At 44.7% G+C, this 19,181-nt stretch overlaps 1 protein-coding gene and 1 long non-coding RNA gene across 2 annotated transcripts in view; one reads left to right on the forward strand and one right to left on the reverse strand.

Annotated features, from left to right (window-relative positions):
- Positions 1-19,181, reverse strand: part of LOC307181435 — a 2,786,049-nt gene that overhangs the window by 166,006 nt on the left and 2,600,862 nt on the right. The gene's annotated exons all lie outside the window — the stretch shown is intronic.
- LOC307181438 (protein-L-isoaspartate O-methyltransferase domain-containing protein 2-like) lies at positions 6,268-7,403 on the forward strand (the record flags this gene model as incomplete). The annotated part of the gene is made up of 2 exons (XM_079946631.1): positions 6,268-6,298; positions 6,612-7,403. The coding sequence occupies exon 2, from the start codon at positions 6,642-6,644 to the stop codon at positions 7,401-7,403; it is 762 nt and encodes a 253-aa protein (XP_079802757.1). The 5' UTR covers positions 6,268-6,298; positions 6,612-6,641.

Raw genomic sequence — 19,181 nt, forward strand, 5'->3', positions numbered from 1 at the left:
AGATTGAAATGAGCACAGATAAAGTTCCTTAAGTCAAATATGGAATAGACAAGAGCTACTCCTTGCTCAACGAAATGGACTCAACACCCCATATTAAACGCCTAAGAATGTACCTGACTAGTAAGTATCGTAAAACCTATGGATTGCTATGTCTCCAAAAGAGAATCAAGCATGTGTACAGGGGCATAAACGCAGCAGTGATAGGATTGGAGAGGTTCGGTGAGCAAATGAAGACCCTTTGAAGTCATATTGCATGGTACCCATTCCACGGGTTTCCACTACCCAGCTTTTAGGTATTTTTCCTTCAGCTAAAACATGCATGTGGAACCCAGAGTATGATCAACCATGTGATCGGGAGACGTGTTCAAATATGTCTCAGTTTTCCTCCCCTGTTACTCGGGTGCAACATTCCAGACGCTTTACTAACACTCTCCCCACTTGGAGAGTCAGTCCCTTTAACCTCCTGTTTGGCCCAGTTTGCAATTTCTGCGGAAGATGAACAGGAATAGCGAGAACCAATGAGAGGCTAGCTGGAGGTGTCTGGACGGGCAAATTTAACTCTCATTTCCCACCAGGAAGAGGAATTAAACAAAGGCTCAGCGTGCCGTGCTGGAAACAGATTAGGGCCTGAAGCCATCCTGCGGTGTTGCGGCCAGGTCACAAGAAAGCGAGTTGAAGAAAGGAGCTCAGGGGCACTGTAATTCACAAACCTGCAGAGTTATAAATGACAGCTATCGTCCAAAAATACACTGAAGTAAGGCTGCCAAGAGGACTTGAAAGCGGGGCAGAATTGCAGGAAACCGATTTCAGGAGGTAGACTGGAATTGCATTGAAAGCATAGGAAAAGAGGCAGAACGTCCACAATGATGCACTTGGCCAAAAAGGGCGTATGCGTTTTTTCCTGAATATATTCAGGAAAAAACGCATACGCCCTTTTTGGCCAACCAAGCAAGCTTGCAAAGGAAATCTGCACTACAATGAAGTCTCACTTCCCCCCGGTCAAAAGGGCCATCTGAAAAAAGTGTAAAATCCAGAAAGGCAGGACAGGCCATGGAGAACTGGGAGCCTTGTTATGCTGATGGGCGGGATGTAAATTGCCAACAACCACTCGGGAGAAGTGTATGGTGTTTCCTGAAACATCTAAAAAACAAAGCAAAAGAACCTAGGGCACTTCCACTTATGGTCCTATAGCTTAGGGAAATTAAAATCAAAAAGACACAGCCACCCCAAAGTTTGGGACGCCTCTGTTTACAAGAACCTCGTTTACAGTACAAGTTCAACATCGCAGAAAGTGAAAAATGGATAAAGAAGTTGTGGTATTTACTTACAAAGCAATATCACTCAGCAATGAAATCTGTGTCATCAGGCGCTTAGCAGCACAATGAGTGGATTCAGGTACGATGATTCTAACTGAAATAAGTCACACAGAAAAAGAAACATCATAAGATATCACTAATACACGGAATGTAAACCTGGCTACACAGGAACTGAATTCCAAAACAGAACAGGGTCGCAAATTTAGAAAACCAACTTATGCTTGCTTAAGGGGAAAGGTGAGTTGGGGTGCTGCATAAAACCAGAGATTGAAATGAGCACAGATAAAGTTCCTTAAGCCAAATATGGAATAGACAAGAGCTACTCCTTGCTCAATGAAATGGACTCAACACCCCATATTAAACGCCTAAGAATGTACCTGACTAGTAAGTATCTTAAAACCTATGGATTGCTATGTCTCCAAAAGAGAATCAAGCGTGTGTACAGGGGCATAAACGCAGCAGTGATAGGATTGGAGAGGTTCGGTGAGCAAATGAAGACCCTTTGAAGTCATATTGCATGGTACCCATTCCACGGGTCTCAACTCTCCAGGTTTAAGGTATTCTTCCTTCAGCTAAAACATGCATGTGGAACCCAGAGTATGATCAACCGTGTGAACGGGAGACGTGTTCAAATATGTCTCAGTTTTCCTCCCCTGGTACTCGGGTGCAACATTCCAGACCCTTTACTAACACTCTCCCCACTTGGAGAGTCAGTCCCTTTAACCTCCTGTTTGGCCCAGTTTGCAATTTCTGCGGAAGATGAACAGGAATAGCGAGAACCAATGAGAGACTAGCTGGAGGTGTCTGGACGGGCAAATTTAACTCTCATTTCCCACCAGGAAGAGGAAATAACCAAAGGCTCAGCATGCCGTGCCGGAACCAGATTAGGGCCTGAAGCCATCCTGCGGTGTTGCGGCCAGCTCACAAGAAAGCGAGTTGAAGAAAGGAGCTCAGGGACACTGTAATTCACAAACCTGCAGAGTTATAAATGACAGCTATCGTCCAAAAATAGACTGAAGTAAGGCTGCCAAGAGGACTTGAAAGCAGGGCAGAATTGCAGGAAACCGATTTCAGGAGGTAGACTGGAATTGCATTGAAAGCATAGGAAAAGAGGCAGAACGTCCACAATGATGCACTTGGCCAAAAAGGGCGTATGCGTTTTTTCCTGAATATATTCAGGAAAAAACGCATACGCCCTTTTTGGCCAACCAAGCAAGCTTGCAAAGGAAATCTGCACTACAATGACGTCTCACTTCCCCCCGGTCAAAAGGGCCATCTGAAAAAAGTGTAAAATCCAGAAAGGCAGGACAGGCCATGGAGAACTGGGAGCCTTGTTATGCTGATGGGCGGGATGTAAATTGCCAACAGACACTCGGGAGAAGTGTATGGTGTTTCCTGAAACATCTAAAAAACAAAGCAACAGAGCCTAGGGCACTTCCACTTATGGTCCTATAGCTTAGGGAAATTAAAATCAAAAAGACACAGCCACCCCAAAGTTTGGGACGCTTCTGTTTACAACAACCTCGTTTACCGTACAAGTTCAATATCACAGAAAGTGAAAAATGGATAAAGAACTTGTGGTACTTACGTACAATGCAGTATCACTCAGCAATGAAATCTATGTCATCAGGCCCGTAGCAGCATAATGAGTGGATTCAGGTACGATGATTCTAACTGAAATAAGTCACACAGAAAAAGAAACATCATAAGATATCACTAATACACGGAATGTAAACTTGGCTACACAGGAACTGAATTCCAAAACAGAACAGGGTCTCAAATTTAGAAAACCAACTTATGCTTGCTTAAGGGGAAAGGTGAGTTGGGGTGCTGCATAAAACCAGAGATTGAAATGAGCACAGATAAATTCCTTAAGTCAAATATGGAATAGACAAGAGCTACTCCTTGCTCAACGAAATGGACTCAACACCCCATATTAAACACCGAAGAATGTACCTGACTAATAAGTATCTTAAAACCTATGGATTTCTATGTCTCCAAAAGAGAATCAAGCGTGTGTACAGGGGCATAAACGCAGCAGTGATAGGATTGGAGAGGTTCGGTGAGCAAATGAAGACCCTTTGAAGACATATTGCATGGTACCCATTCCACGGGTCTCAACTCTCCAGGTTTAAGGTATTCTTCCTTCAGCTAAAACATGCATGTGGAACCCAGAGTATGATCAACCGTGTGAACGGGAGACGTGTTCAAATATGTCTCAGTTTTCCTCCCCTGGTACTCGGGTGCAACATTCCAGACGCTTTACTAACACTCTCCCCACTTGGAGAGTCAGTCCCTTTAACCTCCTGTTTGGCCCAGTTTGCAATTTCTGCGGAAGATGAACAGGAATAGCGAGAACCAATGAGAGGCTAGCTGGAGGTGTCTGGACGGGCAAATTTAACTCTCATTTCCCACCAGGAAGAGGAATTAACCAAAGGCTCAGCATGCCGGGCCGGAACCAGATTAGGGCCTGAAGCCATCCTGCGGTGTTGCGGCCAGGTCACAAGAAAGCGAGTTGAAGAAAGGAGCTCAGGGGCACTGTAATTCACAAACCTGCAGAGTTATAAATGACAGCTATCGTCCAAAAATAGACTGAAGTAAGGCTGCCAAGAGGACTTGAAAGCGGGGCAGAATTGCAGGAAACCGATTTCAGGAGGTAGACTGGAATTGCATTGAAAGCATAGGAAAAGAGGCAGAACGTCCACAATGATGCACTTGGCCAAAAAGGGCGTATGCATTTTTTCCTGAATATATTCAGGAAAAAACGCATACGCCCTTTTTGGCCAACCAAGCAAGCTTGCAAAGGAAATCTGCACTACAATGAAGTCTCACTTCCCCCCGGTCAAAAGGGCCATCTGAAAAAAGTGTAAAATCCAGAAAGGCAGGACAGGCCATGGAGAACTGGGAGCCTTGTTATGCTGATGGGCGGGATGTAAATTGCCAACAGACACTCGGGAGAAGTGTATGGTGTTTCCTGAAACATCTAAAAAACAAAGCAACAGAGCCTAGGGCACTTCCACTTATGGTCCTATAGCTTAGGGAAATTAAAATCAAAAAGACACAGCCACCCCAAAGTTTGGGACGCCTCTGTTTACAAGAACCTCGTTTACAGTACAAGTTCAACATCGCAGAAAGTGAAAAATGGATAAAGAAGTTGTGGTATTTACTTACAAAGCAATATCACTCAGCAATGAAATCTATGTCATCAGGCCCGTAGCAGCATAATGAGTGGATTCAGGTACGATGATTCTAACTGAAATAAGTCACACAGAAAAAGAAACATCATAAGATATCAGTAATACACGGAATGGAAACTTGGCTACACAGGAACTGAATTACAGAACAGAACAGGGTCTCAAATTTAGAAAACTAACTGATGCTTGCTTAAGGGTAAAGGTGAGTTGGGGTGCTGCATAAAACCAGAGATTGAAATGAGCACAGATAAAGTTCCTTAAGCCAAATATGGAATAGACAAGAGCTACTCCTTGCTCAACGAAATGGACTCAACACCCCATATTAAACGCCTAAGAATGTTCCTGACTAGTAAGTATCTTAAAACCTATGGATTGCTATGTCTCCGAAAGAGAATCAAGCATGTGTACAGGGGCATAAACGCAGCAGTGATAGGATTGGAGAGGTTCGGTGAGCAAATGAAGACCCTTTGAAGTCATATTGCATGGTACCCATTCCACGGGTCTCAACTCTCCAGGTTTAAGGTATTCTTCCTTCAGCTAAAACATGCATGTGGAACCCAAGTATGATCAACCATGTGAACGGGAGACGTGTTCAAATATGTCTCAGTTTTCCTCCCCTGGTACTCGGGTGCAACATTCCAGACGCTTTACTAACACTCTCCCCACTTGGAGAGTCAGCACCTTTAACCTCCTGTTTGGCCCAGTTTGCAATTTCTGCGGAAGATGAACAGGAATAGCGAGAACCAATGAGAGGCTAGCTGGAGGTGTCTGGACGGGCCAATTGAACTCTCATTTCCCACCAGGAAGAGGAATTAACCAAAGGCTCAGTGTGCCGTTCCGAAACCAGATTAGGGCCTGAAGCCATCCTGCGGTGTTGCGGCCAGGTCACAAGAAAGCGAGTTGAAGAAAGGAGCTCAGGGGCACTGTAATTCACAAACCTGCAGAGTTATAAATGACAGCAATCGTCCAAAAATAGACTGAAGTAAGCCTGCCAAGAGGACTTGAAAGCGGGGCAGAATTGCAGGAAACCGATTTCAGGAGGTAGACTGGAATTGCATTGAAAGCATAGGAAAAGAGGCAGAACGTCCACAATGATGCACTTGGCCAAAAAGGCCGTATGCGTTTTTTCCTGAATATATTCAGGAAAAAACGCATACGCCCTTTTTGGCCAACCAAGCAAGCTTGCAAAGGAAATCTGCACTACAATGAAGTCTCACTTCCCCCCGGTCAAAAGGGCCATCTGAAAAAAGTGTAAAATCCAGAAAGGCAGGACAGGCCATGGAGAACTGGGAGCCTTGTTATGCTGAAGGGCGGGATGTAAATTGCCAAAAACCACTCGGGAGAAGTGTATGGTGTTTCCTGAAACATCTAAAAAACAAAGCAACAGAACCTAGGGCACTTCCACTTATGGTCCTATAGCTTAGGGAATTTAAAATCAAAAAGACACAGCCACCCCAAAGTTTGGAACGGCTCTGTTTACAAGAACCTCGTTTACAGTACAAGTTCAACATCGCAGAAAGTGAAAAATGGATAAAAAAGTTGTGGTATTTACTTACAAAGCAATATCACTCAGCAATGAAATCTGTGTCATCAGGCCCTTAGCAGCACAATGAGTGGATTCAGGTATGATGATTCTAACTGAAATAAGTCACACAGAAAAAGAAACATCATAAGATATCAGTAGGGCGGAGGTCGGGGCTGCGTAGTGGGAGGCGGTCTGGCGAGTGGCGCCGGAAGAGCTGCAGGTGCGGCTCAGCGGCCGATTCCGCGGGCCCGCCGAGCCAGGAGGTACTGAGCCCCCGCCGCCGCCGCCGCCGCCCTCGGCCCGGCCTGCAGCGGGGTATGGGGGCGGTGCGGCCCCTCGGCCCCCTCCCCCTCTCTCCCTCCTCTCCACCCCTCCCCTTCCCGTGGTCCCGGGCTCCCAGACCCTCCCCCAGGGCCGCATTCTCCTCTCCCCGTCTTCCTGTCCTCTTCCGCTGTCCTCTCGTTCCCCACCCCCAAGCATAAACACCCCTCCGTGTCCCAGGCGTCTCCCGTCGCCCCTCCCCCCTCCCCGGGGGTCCGCCCTCCAGCGTTCCGGGGGTTCCCGAGGTCTCTCCAGCGGCAGCTTTCTGTAAGCGCGGTCCCGAAGATGGGAGGCGCGGTGAGTGCTGGTGAAGACAACGACGAGCTGATAGACCATCTGAAGGCGGCGCAGTACATCCGCTCCGAGCTGGTGGAGCAGGCCTTCCGAGCTGTTGACCGCGCCGACTATTACCTCGAGGAGTTTAAGGAGAACGCGTACAAGGACCTGGCGTGGAAGCACGGGAACATCCACCTCTCTGCTCCGTGCATCTATTCGGAGGTGATGGAGGCCCTGGACCTGCAGCCTGGCCTTTCCTTCCTGAACCTGGGCAGCGGCACCGGCTACCTCAGCTCCATGGTGGGGCTCATCCTCGGTCCTTTTGGTGTGAACCACGGGGTGGAACTCCATTCAGATGTGACAGAGTATGCGAAGCAGAAGCTGGACTTTTTCATCAGGACGAGTGACAGCTTCGACAAGTTTGACTTCTGCGAGCCCTCCTTCGTCACCAGCAATTGCCTGGAGATCTCTCCAGGCTGCTCTCAGTATGACCGGGTGTACTGCGGGGCAGGCGTGCAGAAGCAGCACGAGGGGTACATGAAGAGCCTCCTCAAAGTCGGGGGCGTCCTGGTCATGCCGCTGGAAGAGAAGTTGACTAAGATAACTCGGACGGGTCCTTCCGCCTGGGAAACCAAAAAGATTCTGGCTGTGTCTTTTGCTCCACTCGTCCAGCCCTGCCAGTCGGAGTCAGGAGAATCACGACTTGTCCACACCCCTGGCGGTTCGCAGCCTCCAGGACCTGGCGCGCATTGCCATCCGGGGCACCATTAAGAAGGTCATCCACCAGGAAGCTGTGAACAAAAACGGGAACGGACTGAAGAACACTCCCAGGTTTAAACGGAGGAGAGTTCGCCGCCGCTGAATGGAAACGATTGTCTTTTTGGACAAAGAGGTGTTTGCCAGTCGGCTCTCCAACCCCTCTGATGACACCAGCTGCGGAGACCTGGAAGACGAGCGGCAAGAAGAAGAGGTGACAACCCCGCCGGACACCAAGCCCGAGCCCCCGGTGAACTTCCTGCGTGAGAAGGTCCTGAGCCTCCCTCTGCCAGATCCCCTGAAGTACTACCTGCTTTATTACAGAGAAAAGTAAGTCTGTGGTCCAGGGGAGGAGGCCAAGCCTTCCTGGAGGGCTGCCCGCAGCAGGTGCACTGGAGGAGGAAGGGGCTCCCGCTCTGCATCTCGTCTTCTCGTCTGTCCTTGACTGTCCTGTAGAGTTTTCATCCAGTCATCTGATTTCTGTAAACATAGTCTGACAAACATAAGGTGCAAGGGGGAATGTCTCAAAAGGGCGAGAGTCTCCTGGAGGAGGGGTTGACTTCACACTCTCAGGAAATGCTGAGGTCTACACGTGGAGGTGGCCTGGAGACCGTTTCTTACACAAGGTACACGTGTCTGCATCAGAAAGGAAAACTGAAGTTGAAATTAATCTGTGTTTCTTATAAAAGGTGAGACAAAAAGCACAAGTTGCTAAGTGTATGAAATCTTTTCTGAGTGGGACACGCCTATGTGCAAGTTTGAATTTTACGGAATCAACCTCTTAATTACTGGCACCGAGTAATTAAAGATTTATTAAAAGATTAATTTAAAAGATTTAACTAAATGTTTTAGTTATTTGGAACGTGGATACTTGATTGAAAAGCCCTCTCTTATTTTAAGTAAATTAATTACATCTTACGTGAGTTGTCAATTGTAATTTTAAAAAACAAAAATTGTGATGGGGAGAGGAATGAACGTATCAGATTGCCAGGTGTCTTTGTGGAATTGCAAAAGAATTCCAAGGCATTTTTTTCTGACACCTTTTGTTACCTTTAAAGTAACCAACATTGAGTAATCCCGTCAAAGAAAGTCCTGAAGAATGAAACAAGTGTTGTGTGTAAGTAATGAGCTGCATTACTTTTGCCCCAGAGACAGAGAGTACTGTTGACTCAACTTTAAATACAGTCAACGGTGTCTAAGGCTCAGTCCTCAGAGCAGGTGGGAAGTACTGGCTGCAGGAAATGGATTGGGGACGGTGTAGACGGCCTGTGGGTTGGTGTTTTGTTTTTTTTTTCAGTTGGCTATTGTTCTGTAATCACATAACAGTACTGATTCATAGATTTTATCTTTTATAATTCTGGAGAAAAATATTTGTTAGTTTTGTAATTTTTCCTAAGAACAAACGCGTGTTTGGTACATTGCATTAGAACAGTTTCACTCAAGTTTGACTTGTGGAATCCATCTTCTCCAGCGCTGTGTGTTGAGAGCTTCCTGTCTTATTAAGTCGTGGGTCTAGAAGAAGAGGCCGTCCTTTTAGTTAGGTGGCAGGATGTTTACAAGTGACACTGCTTCTTCCAAAACATTGGTTCTTTTCAGACTTTTCAGTTTTAACCAAAGTTAAACCCCAAATCAGAGTCATCCAGATTTTATGATTCATTTGATCTCTCAGCCTCTCAGGAGTTGCTGGATTTCAGTGTCTTTGTGGTTTTACCAGCTTCGCGGAGTTCTGGTTATTTTGTTTTGCCATTTATGCTTTTTTAAAGTAACTGAGTCATTTTATCACAGAACACTGCATGCACACATAGCTGGGAAAGCGGGTGTATTGCCCTAAATGGGTACCATTAAGCTGTTGTAAAGAAGGGTTTCTTCATAGTCGTGTTTACCTGCCTTTAACTGAACGTCAAGCCTCATTGTCTCAGAGAGAAAAGCATGAGTCACGTTTACTTGCTAAGACTTCGGTTTGCAGATCTTGTTGACGTCATTCTAATTGATTTGTAGAGACCTCTGCAACACGTGGACGTTTTTGGACATGATATCTGAAATATTTTATATTAGGTGGCTTGACTAAATGTTTTTCTGTAATTGTATATGGATTTCCTTTTTTTTCAACCACATTTGCCTTTATGCTAGATTGTAGAAAGTCTTTGCGAGGCATAAGACATGTTTTCCCCTATGTATGTTAAACCTTTCCTAACATTTTGTATTTACATGTTGGTTTGTGACTTTTAAACCAGAATTTGGTTACAAGATATATATATATACATATTGAATATAATATATGTGAAATAATTTGGTATTGATCTATCTAATAAATATAAAGGAGAATCATCAGTGAGTTTCCCTGTGTGTCAGCACCTTTCTCCGGAGTCAGTATGAGACACTACTTTCTGTTTTCAGACAGATGACTTATATATATAGTCTGTGTTGTCTGCAAGCTCTGTATTGTAAACCACATTCTAGACAATGGCTGACATTTGTGTTTCGATTAGTCTGTATTTTTATATGTGACTTTCGTCTTGCAAGTAGTGCAGCCATAGACATGTGCAAAACAAGCAACAAATGTATAATATTAAGCACATAAGAAAGAAGCCAGCTGCGTATTTAAAAGTATTTTTGCCCATCTGGAACTTTCAGGGGATTAAGGCGAGAAATATGAAACAAAGGTTTTGATGAACTGATACACAATCGATACCAATAAAGGTAGTTACGGCAAAAAAAAAAAAAAAAGATATCAGTAATACACGGAATGTAAACTTGGCTACACAGGAACTGAATTACAGAACAGAACAGGGTCTCAAATTTAGAAAACCAACTTATGCTTGCTTAAGGGTAAAGGTGAGTTGGGGTGCTGCATAAAACCAGATTGAAATGAGCACAGATAAAGTTCCTTAAGCCAAATATGGAATAGACAAGAGCTACTCCTTGCTCAACGAAATGGACTCAACACCGCATATTAAACGCCTAAGAATGTACCTGACTAGTAAGTATCTTAAAACCTATGGATTGCTATGTCTCCGAAAGAGAATCAAGCATGTGTACAGGGGCATAAACGCAGCAGTGATAGGATTGGAGAGGTTCGGTGAGCAAATGAAGACCCTTTGAAGTCATATTGCATGGTACCCATTCCACGGGTTTCAACTACCCAGGTTTAAGGTATTCTTCCTTCAGCTAAAACATGCATGTGGAACCTAGAGTATGATCAACCATGTGATTGGGAGACGTGTTCAAATATGTCTCAGTTTTCGTACCCTGGTACTCGGGTGCAACATTCCAGACGCTTTACTAACACTCTCCCGACTTAGAGAGTCAGTCCCTTTAACCTCCTGTTTGGCACAGTTTGCAATTTCTGCAGAAGATGAACAGGAATAGCGAGAACCAATGAGAGACTAGCTGGAGGTGTCTGGACGGGCAAATATAACTCTCATTTCCCACCAGGAAGAGGAATTAACCAAAGGCTCAGCATGCCGTGCCGGAACCAGATTAGGGCCTGAAGCCATCCTGCCGTGTTTCGGCCAGCTCACAAGAAAGCGAGTTGAAGAAAGGAGCTCAGGGGCACTGTAATTCACAAACCTGCAGAGTTATAAATGACAGCTATCGTCCAAAAATAGACTGAAGTAAGGCTGCCAAGAGGACTTGAAAGCGGGGCAGAATTGCAGGAAACCGATTTCAGGAGGTAGACTGGAATTGCATTGAAAACATAGGAAAAGAGGCAGAACGTCCACAATGATGCACTTGGCCAAAAAGGGCGTATGCGTTTTTTCCTGAATATATTCAGGAAAAAACGCATACGCCCTTTTTGGCCAACCAAGCAAGCTTGCAAAGGAAATCTGCACTACAATGAAGTCTCACTTCCCCCCGGTCAAAAGGGCCATCTGAAAAAAGTGTAAAATCCAGAAAGGCAGGACAGGCCATGGAGAACTGGGAGCCTTGTTATGCTGATGGGTGGGATGTAAATTACCAACAGACACTCAGGAGAAGTGTATGGTGTTTCCTGAAACATCTAAAAAACAAAGCAACAGAGCCTAGGGCACTGCCACTTATGGTCCTATAGCTTAGGGAAATTAAAATCAAAAAGACACAGCCACCCCAAAGTTTGGGACGCCTCTGTTTACAAGAACCTCGTTTACAGTACAAGTTCAACATCGCAGAAAGTGAAAAATGGATAAAGAAGTTGTGGTATTTACTTACAAAGCAATATCACTCAGCAATGAAATCTATGTCATCAGGCCCTTAGCAGCACAATGAGTGGATTCAGGTATGATGATTCTAACTGAAATAAGTCACACAGAAAAAGAAACATCATAAGATATCAGTAATACACGGAATGGAAACTTGGCTACACAGGAACTGAATTACAGAACAGAACAGGGTCTCAAATTTAGAAAACCAACTTATGCTTGCTTAAGGGGAAAGGTGAGTTGGGGTGCTGCATAAAACCAGAGATTGAAATGAGCACAGATAAAGTTCCTTAAGCCAAATATGGAATAGACAAGAGCTACTCCTTGCTCAACGAAATGGACTCAACACCGCATATTAAACGCCTAAGAATGTACCTGACTACTAAGTATCTTAAAACCTATGGATTGCTATGTCTCCGAAAGAGAATCAAGCATGTGTACAGGGGCATAAACGCAGCAGTGATAGGATTGGAGATGTTCGGTGAGCAAATGAAGACCCTTTGAAGTCATATTGCATGGTACCCATTCCACGGGTTTCAACTACCCAGGTTTAAGGTATTCTTCCTTCAGCTAAAACATGCATGTGGAACCCAGAGTATGATCAACCATGTGATCGGGAGACGTGTTCAAATATATCTCAGTTTTCGTACCCTGGTACTCGGGTGCAACATTCCAGACGCTTTACTAACAGTCTCCCGACTTGGAGAGTCAGTCCCTTTAACCTCCTGTTTGGCCCAGTTTGCAATTTCTGCGGAAGATGAACAGGAATAGCGAGAACCAATGAGAGACTAGCTGGAGGTGTCTGGACAGGCAAATTTAACTCTCATTTCCCACCAGGAAGAGGAATTAACCAAAGGCTCAGCGTGCCGTGCCGGAACCAGATTAGGGCCTGAAGCCATCCTGCGGTGTTGCGGCCAGCTCAAAAGAAAGCGAGGTGAAGAAAGGAGCTCAGGGGCACTGTAATTCACAAACATGCAGAGTTATAAATGACAGCTATCGTCCAAAAATAGACTGAAGTAAGGCTGCCAAGAGGACTTGAAAGCGGGGCAGAATTGCAGGAAACCGATTTCAGGAGGTAGACTGGAATTGCATTGAAAGCATAGGAAAAGAGGCAGAACGTCCACAATGATGCACTTGGCCAAACAGGGCGTATGCGTTTTTTCCTGAATATATTCAGGAAAAAACGCATACGCCCTTTTTGGCCAACCAAGCAAGCTTGCAAAGGAAATCTGCACTACAATGAAGTCTCACTTCCCCCCGGTCAAAAGGGCCATCTGAAAAAAGTGTAAAATCCAGAAAGGCAGGACAGGCCATGGAGAACTGGGAGCCTTGTTATGCTGAAGGGCGGGATGTAAATTGCCAACAACCGCTCGGGAGAAGTGTATGGTGTTTCCTGAAACATCTAAAAAACAAAGCAACAGAGCCTAGGGCACTTCCACTTATGGTCCTATATCTTAGGGAATTTAAAATCAAAAAGACACAGCCACCCCAAAGTTTGGAACGGCTCTGTTTACAAGAACCTCCTTTACAGTACAAGTTCAACATCGCAGAAAGTGAAAAATGGATAAAAAAGTTGTGGTATTTACTTACAAAGCAATATCACTCAGCAATGATCTCTGTGTCATCAGGCCCTTTGAAGCACAATGAGTGGATTCAGGTATGATGATTCTAACTGAAATAAGTCACACAGAAAAAGAAACATCATAAGATATCAGTAATACACGGAATGTAAACTTGGCTACACAGGAACTGAATTACAGAACAGAACAGGGTCTCAAATTTAGAAAACCAACTTATGCTTGCTTAAGGGTAAAGGTGAGTTGGGGTGCTGCATAAAACCAGAGATTGAAATGAGCACAGATAAAGTTCCTTAAGCCAAATATGGAATAGACAAGAGCTACTCCTTGCTCAAAGAAATGGACTCAACACCGCATATTAAATGCCTAAGAATGTACCTGACTAGTAAGTATCTTAAAACCTAGGGATTGCTATGTCTCCGAAAGAGAATCAAGCATGTGTACAGGGGCATAAACGCAGCAGTGATAGGATTGGAGAGGTTCGGTGAGCAAATGAAGACCCTTTGAAGTCATATTGCATGGTACCCATTCCACGGGTTTCAACTACCCAGGTTTAAGGTATTCTTCCTTCAGCTAAAATCTGCATGTGGAACCTAGAGTATGATCAACCAAGTGATCGGGAGACGTGTTCAAATATGTCTCAGTTATCCTCCCCTGGTATTCGGGTGCAACATTCCAGACGCTTTACTAACACTCTCCCGACTTGGAGAGTCAGTCCCTTTAACCTCCTGTTTGGCCCAGTTTGCAATTTCTGCGGAAGATGAACAGGAATAGTGAGAACGAATGAGAGGCTAGCTGCAGGTGTCTGGACGGGCAAATTAAACTCTCATTTCCCACCAGGAAGAGGAATTAACCAAAGGCTCAGCATGCCGGGCCGGAACCAGATTAGGGCCTGAAGCCATCCTGCGGTGTTGCGGCCAGGTCACAAGAAAGCGAGTTGAAGAAAGGAGCTCAGGGGCACTGTAATTCACAAACCTGCAGAGTTATAAATGACAGCTATCGTCCAAAAATAGACTGAAGTAAGGCTGCCAAGAGGACTTGAAAGCGGGGCAGAATTGCAGGAAACCGATTTCAGGAGGTAGACTGGAATTGCATTGAAAGCATAGGAAAAGAGGCAGAACGTCCACAATGATGCACTTGACCAAAAAGGGCGTATGCGTTTTTTCCTGAATATATTCAGGAAAAAACGCATACGCCCTTTTTGGCCAACCAAGCAAGCTTGCAAAGGAAATCTGCACTACAATGAAGTCTCACTTCCCCCCGGTCAAAAGGGCCATCTGAAAAAAGTGTAAAATCCAGAAAGGCAGGACAGGCCATGGAGAACTGGGAGCCTTGTTATGCTGATGGGTGGGATGTAAATTACCAACAGACACTCAGGAGAAGTGTATGGTGTTTCCTGAAACATCTAAAAAACAAAGCAACAGAACCTAGGGCACTGCCACTTATGGTCCTATAGCTTAGGGAAATTAAAATCAAAAAGACACAGCCACCCCAAAGTTTGGGACGCCTCTGTTCACAAGAACCTCGTTTACAGTACAAGTTCAACATCGCAGAAAGTGAAAAATGGATAAAGAAGTTGTGGTATTTACTTACAAAGCAATATCACTCAGCAATGAAATCTATGTCATCAGGCCCTTAGCAGCACAATGAGTGGATTCAGGTATGATGATTCTAACTGAAATAAGTCACACAGAAAAAGAAACATCATAAGATATCAGTAATACACGGAATGGAAACTTGGCTACACAGGAACTGAATTACAGAACAGAACAGGGTCTCAAATTTAGAAAACCAACTTATGCTTGCTTAAGGGGAAAGGTGAGTTGGGGTGCTGCATAAAACCAGAGATTGAAATGAGCACAGATAAAGTTCCTTAAGCCAAATATGGAATAGACAAGAGCTACTCCTTGCTCAACGAAATGGACTCAACACCGCATATTAAACGCCTAAGAATGTACCTGACTAGTAAGTATCTTAAAACCTATGGATTGCTATGTCTCCGAAAGAGAATCAAGCATGTGTACAGGGGCATAAACGCAGCAGTGATAGGATTGGAGAGGTTCGTGAGCAAATGAAGACCCTTTGAAGTCATATTGCATGGTACCCATTCCACGGGTTTCAACTACCCAGGTTTAAGGTATTCTTCCTTCAGCTAAAACATGCATGTGGAACCTACAGTATGATCAACCATGTGATCGGGAGACGTGTTCAAATATGTCTCAGTTTTCATACCCTGGTACTCGGGTGCAACATTCCAGACGCTTTACTAACACTCTCCCCACTTGGAGAGTCAGTCCCTTTAACCTCCTGTTTGGCCCAGTTTGCAATTTCTGTGGAAGATGAACAGGAATAGCGAGAACCAATGAGAGACTAGCTGGAGGTGTCTGGACGGGCAAATTTAACTCTCATTTCCCACCAGGAAGTGGAAATAACCAAAGGCTCAGCGTGCCGTGCTGGAACCAGATTAGGGCCTGAAGCCATTCTGCGGTGTTGCGGCCAGGTCACAAGAAAGCGAGTTGAAGAAAGGAGCTCAGGGGCACTGTAATTCACAAACCTGCAGAGTTATAAATGACAGCTATCGTCCAAAAATAGACTGAAGTAAGGCTGCCAAGAGGACTTGAAAGCGGGGCAGAATTGCAGGAAACCGATTTCAGGAGGTAGACTGGAATTGCATTGAAAGCATAGGAAAAGAGGCAGAACGTCCACAATGATGCACTTGGCCAAAAAGGGCGTATGCGTTTTTTCCTGAATATATTCAGGAAAAAACGCATACGCCCTTTTTGGCCAACCAAGCAAGCTTGCAAAGGAAATCTGCACTACAATGAAGTCTCACTTCCCCCCGGTCAAAAGGGCCATCTGAAAAAAGTGTAAAATCCAGAAAGGCAGGACAGGCCATGGAGAACTGGGAGCCTTGTTATGCTGATGGGCGGGATGTAAATTGCCAACAACCACTCGGGAGAAGTGTATGGTGTTTCCTGAAACATCTAAAAAACAAAGCAACAGAACCTAGGGCACTTCCACTTATGGTCCTATAGCTTAGGGAAATTAAAATCAAAAAGACACAGCCACCCCAAAGTTTGGAACGGCTCTGTTTACAAGAACCTCGTTTACAGTACAAGTTCAACATCGCAGAAAGTGAAAAATGGGTAAAGAAGTTGTGGTATTTACTTACAAAGCAATATCACTCAGCAATGAAATCTGTGTCATCAGGCCCTTAGCAGCACAATGAGTGGATTCAGGTATGATGATTCTAACTGAAATAAGTCACACAGAAAAAGAAACATCATAAGATATCAGTAATACACGGAATGTAAACTTGGCTACACAGGAACTGAATTACAGAACAGAACAGGGTCTCAAATTTAGAAAACCAACTTATGCTTGTTTAAGGGTAAAGGTGAGTTGGGGTGCTGCATAAAACCAGAGATTGAAATGAGCACAGATAAAGTTCCTTAAGCCAAATATGGAATAGACAAGAGCTACTCCTTGCTCAACGAAATGAACTCAACACCCCATATTAAACGCCTAAGAATGTACCTGACTAGTAAGTATCTTAAAACCTATGGATTGCTATGTCTCCGAAAGAGAATCAAGCATGTGTACAGGGGCATAAACGCAGCAGTGATAGGATTGGAGAGGTTCGTGAGCAAATGAAGAACCTTTGAAATCATATTGCATGGTACCCATTCCACGGGTTTCAACTACCCAGGTTTTAGGTATTCTTCCTTCAGCTAAAACATGCATGTGGAACCTAGAGTATGATCAACCATGTGATCGGGAGACGTGTTCAAATATGTCCCAGTTTTCGTACCCTGGTACTCGGGTGCAACATTCCAGACGCTTTACTAACACTCTCCCGACTTGGAGAGTCAGTCCCTTTAACTTGTTTGGCCCAGTTTGCAATTTCTGCGGAAGATGAACAGGAATAGCGAGAACCAATGAGAGGCTAGCTGGAGGTGTCTGGACGGGCAAATTTAACTCTCATTTCCCACCAGGAAGAGGAATTAACCAAAGGCTCAGCGTGCCGTGCCGGAACCATATTAGGGCCTGAAGACATCCTGCGGTGTTGCGGCCAGCTCAAAAGAAAGCGAGTTGAAGAAAGGAGCTCAGGGGCACTGTAATTCACAAACCTGCAGAGTTATAAATGACAGCTATCGTCCAAAAATAGACTGAAGTAAGGCTGCCAAGAGGACTTGAAAGCGGGGCAGAATTGCAGGAAACCGATTTCAGGAGGTAGACTGGAATTGCATTGAAAGCATAGGAAAAGAGGCAGAACGTCCACAATGATGCACTTGGCCAAAAAGGGCGTATGCGTTTTTTCCTGAATATATTCAGGAAAAAACGCATACGCACTTTTTGGCCAACCAAGCAAGCTTGCAAAGGAAATCTGCACTGCAATGAAGTCTCACTTCCCCCCGGTCAAAAGGGCCATCTGAAAAAAGTGTAAAATCCAGAAAGGCAGGACAGGCCATGGAGAACTGGGAGCCTTGTTATGCTGATGGGTGGGATGTAAATTACCAACAGACACTCAGGAGAAGTGTATGGTGTTTCCTGAAACATCTAAAAAACAAAGCAACAGAGCCTAGGGCACTGCCACTTATGGTCCTATAGCTTAGGGAAATTAAAATCAAAAAGACACAGCCACCCCAAAGTTTGGGACGCCTCTGTTTACAAGAACCTCGTTTACAGTACAAGTTCAACATCGCAGAAAGTGAAAAATGGATAAAGAAGTTGTGGTATTTACTTACAAAGCAATATCACTCAGCAATGAAATCTATGTCATCAGGCCCTTAGCAGCACAATGAGTGGATTCAGGTATGATGATTCTAACTGAAATAAGTCACACAGAAAAAGAAACATCATAAGATATCAGTAATACACGGAATGGAAACTTGGCTACACAGGAACTGAATTACAGAACAGAACAGGGTCTCAAATTTAGAAAACCAACTTATGCTTGCTTAAGGGGAAAGGTGAGTTGGGGTGCTGCATAAAACCAGAGATTGAAATGAGCACAGATAAAGTTCCTTAAGCCAAATATGGAATAGACAAGAGCTACTCCTTGCTCAACGAAATGGACGCAACACCCCATATAAAACGCCTAAGAATGTACCTGACTAGTAAGTATCTTAAAACCTATGGATTGCTATGTCTCCGAAAGAGAATCAAGCATGTGTACAGGGGCATAAACGCAGCAGTGATAGGATTGGAGAGGTTCGGTGAGCAAATGAAGACCCTTTGAAGTCATATTGCATGGTACCCATTCCACGGGTTTCAACTACCCAGGTTTAAGGTATTCTTCCTTCAGCTAAAACATGCATGTGGAACCTACAGTATGATCAACCATGTGATCGGGAGACGTGTTCAAATATGTCTCAGTTTTCGTACCCTGGTACTCGGGTGCAACATTCCAGACGCTTTACTAACACTCTCCCCACTTGGAGAGTCAGTCCCTTTAACCTCCTGTTTGGCCCAGTTTGCAATTTCTGCGGAAGATGAACAGGAATAGCGAGAACCAATGAGAGGCTAGCTGGAGGTGTCTGGACGGGCAAATTTAACTCTCATTTCCCACCAGGAAGAGGAATTAACCAAAGGCTCAGCGTGCCGTGCCGGAACCAGATTAGGGCCTGAAGACATCCTGCGGTGTTGCGGCCAGCTCAAAAGAAAGCAAGTTGAAGAAAGGAGCTCAGGGGCACTGTAATTCACAAACCTGCAGAGTTATAAATGACAGCTATCGTCCAAAAATAGACTGAAGTAAGGCTGCCAAGAGGACTTGAAAGCGGGGCAGAATTGCAGGAAACCGATTTCAGGAGGTAGACTGGAATTGCATTGAAAGCATAGGAAAAGAGGCAGAACGTCCACAATGATGCACTTGGCCAAAAAGGGCGTATGCGTTTTTTCCTGAATATATTCAGGAAAAAACGCATACGCCCTTTTTGGCCAACCAAGCAAGCTTGCAAAGGAAATCTGCACTGCAATGAAGTCTCACTTCCCCCCGGTCAAAAGGGCCATCTGAAAAAAGTGTAAAATCCAGAAAG

The sequence above is a fragment of the Stenella coeruleoalba genome (assembly GCF_951394435.1).
Source record: "Stenella coeruleoalba genome assembly, contig: scaffold_29, whole genome shotgun sequence".
NCBI classification, from domain to species: Eukaryota; Metazoa; Chordata; class Mammalia; order Artiodactyla; family Delphinidae; genus Stenella; species Stenella coeruleoalba.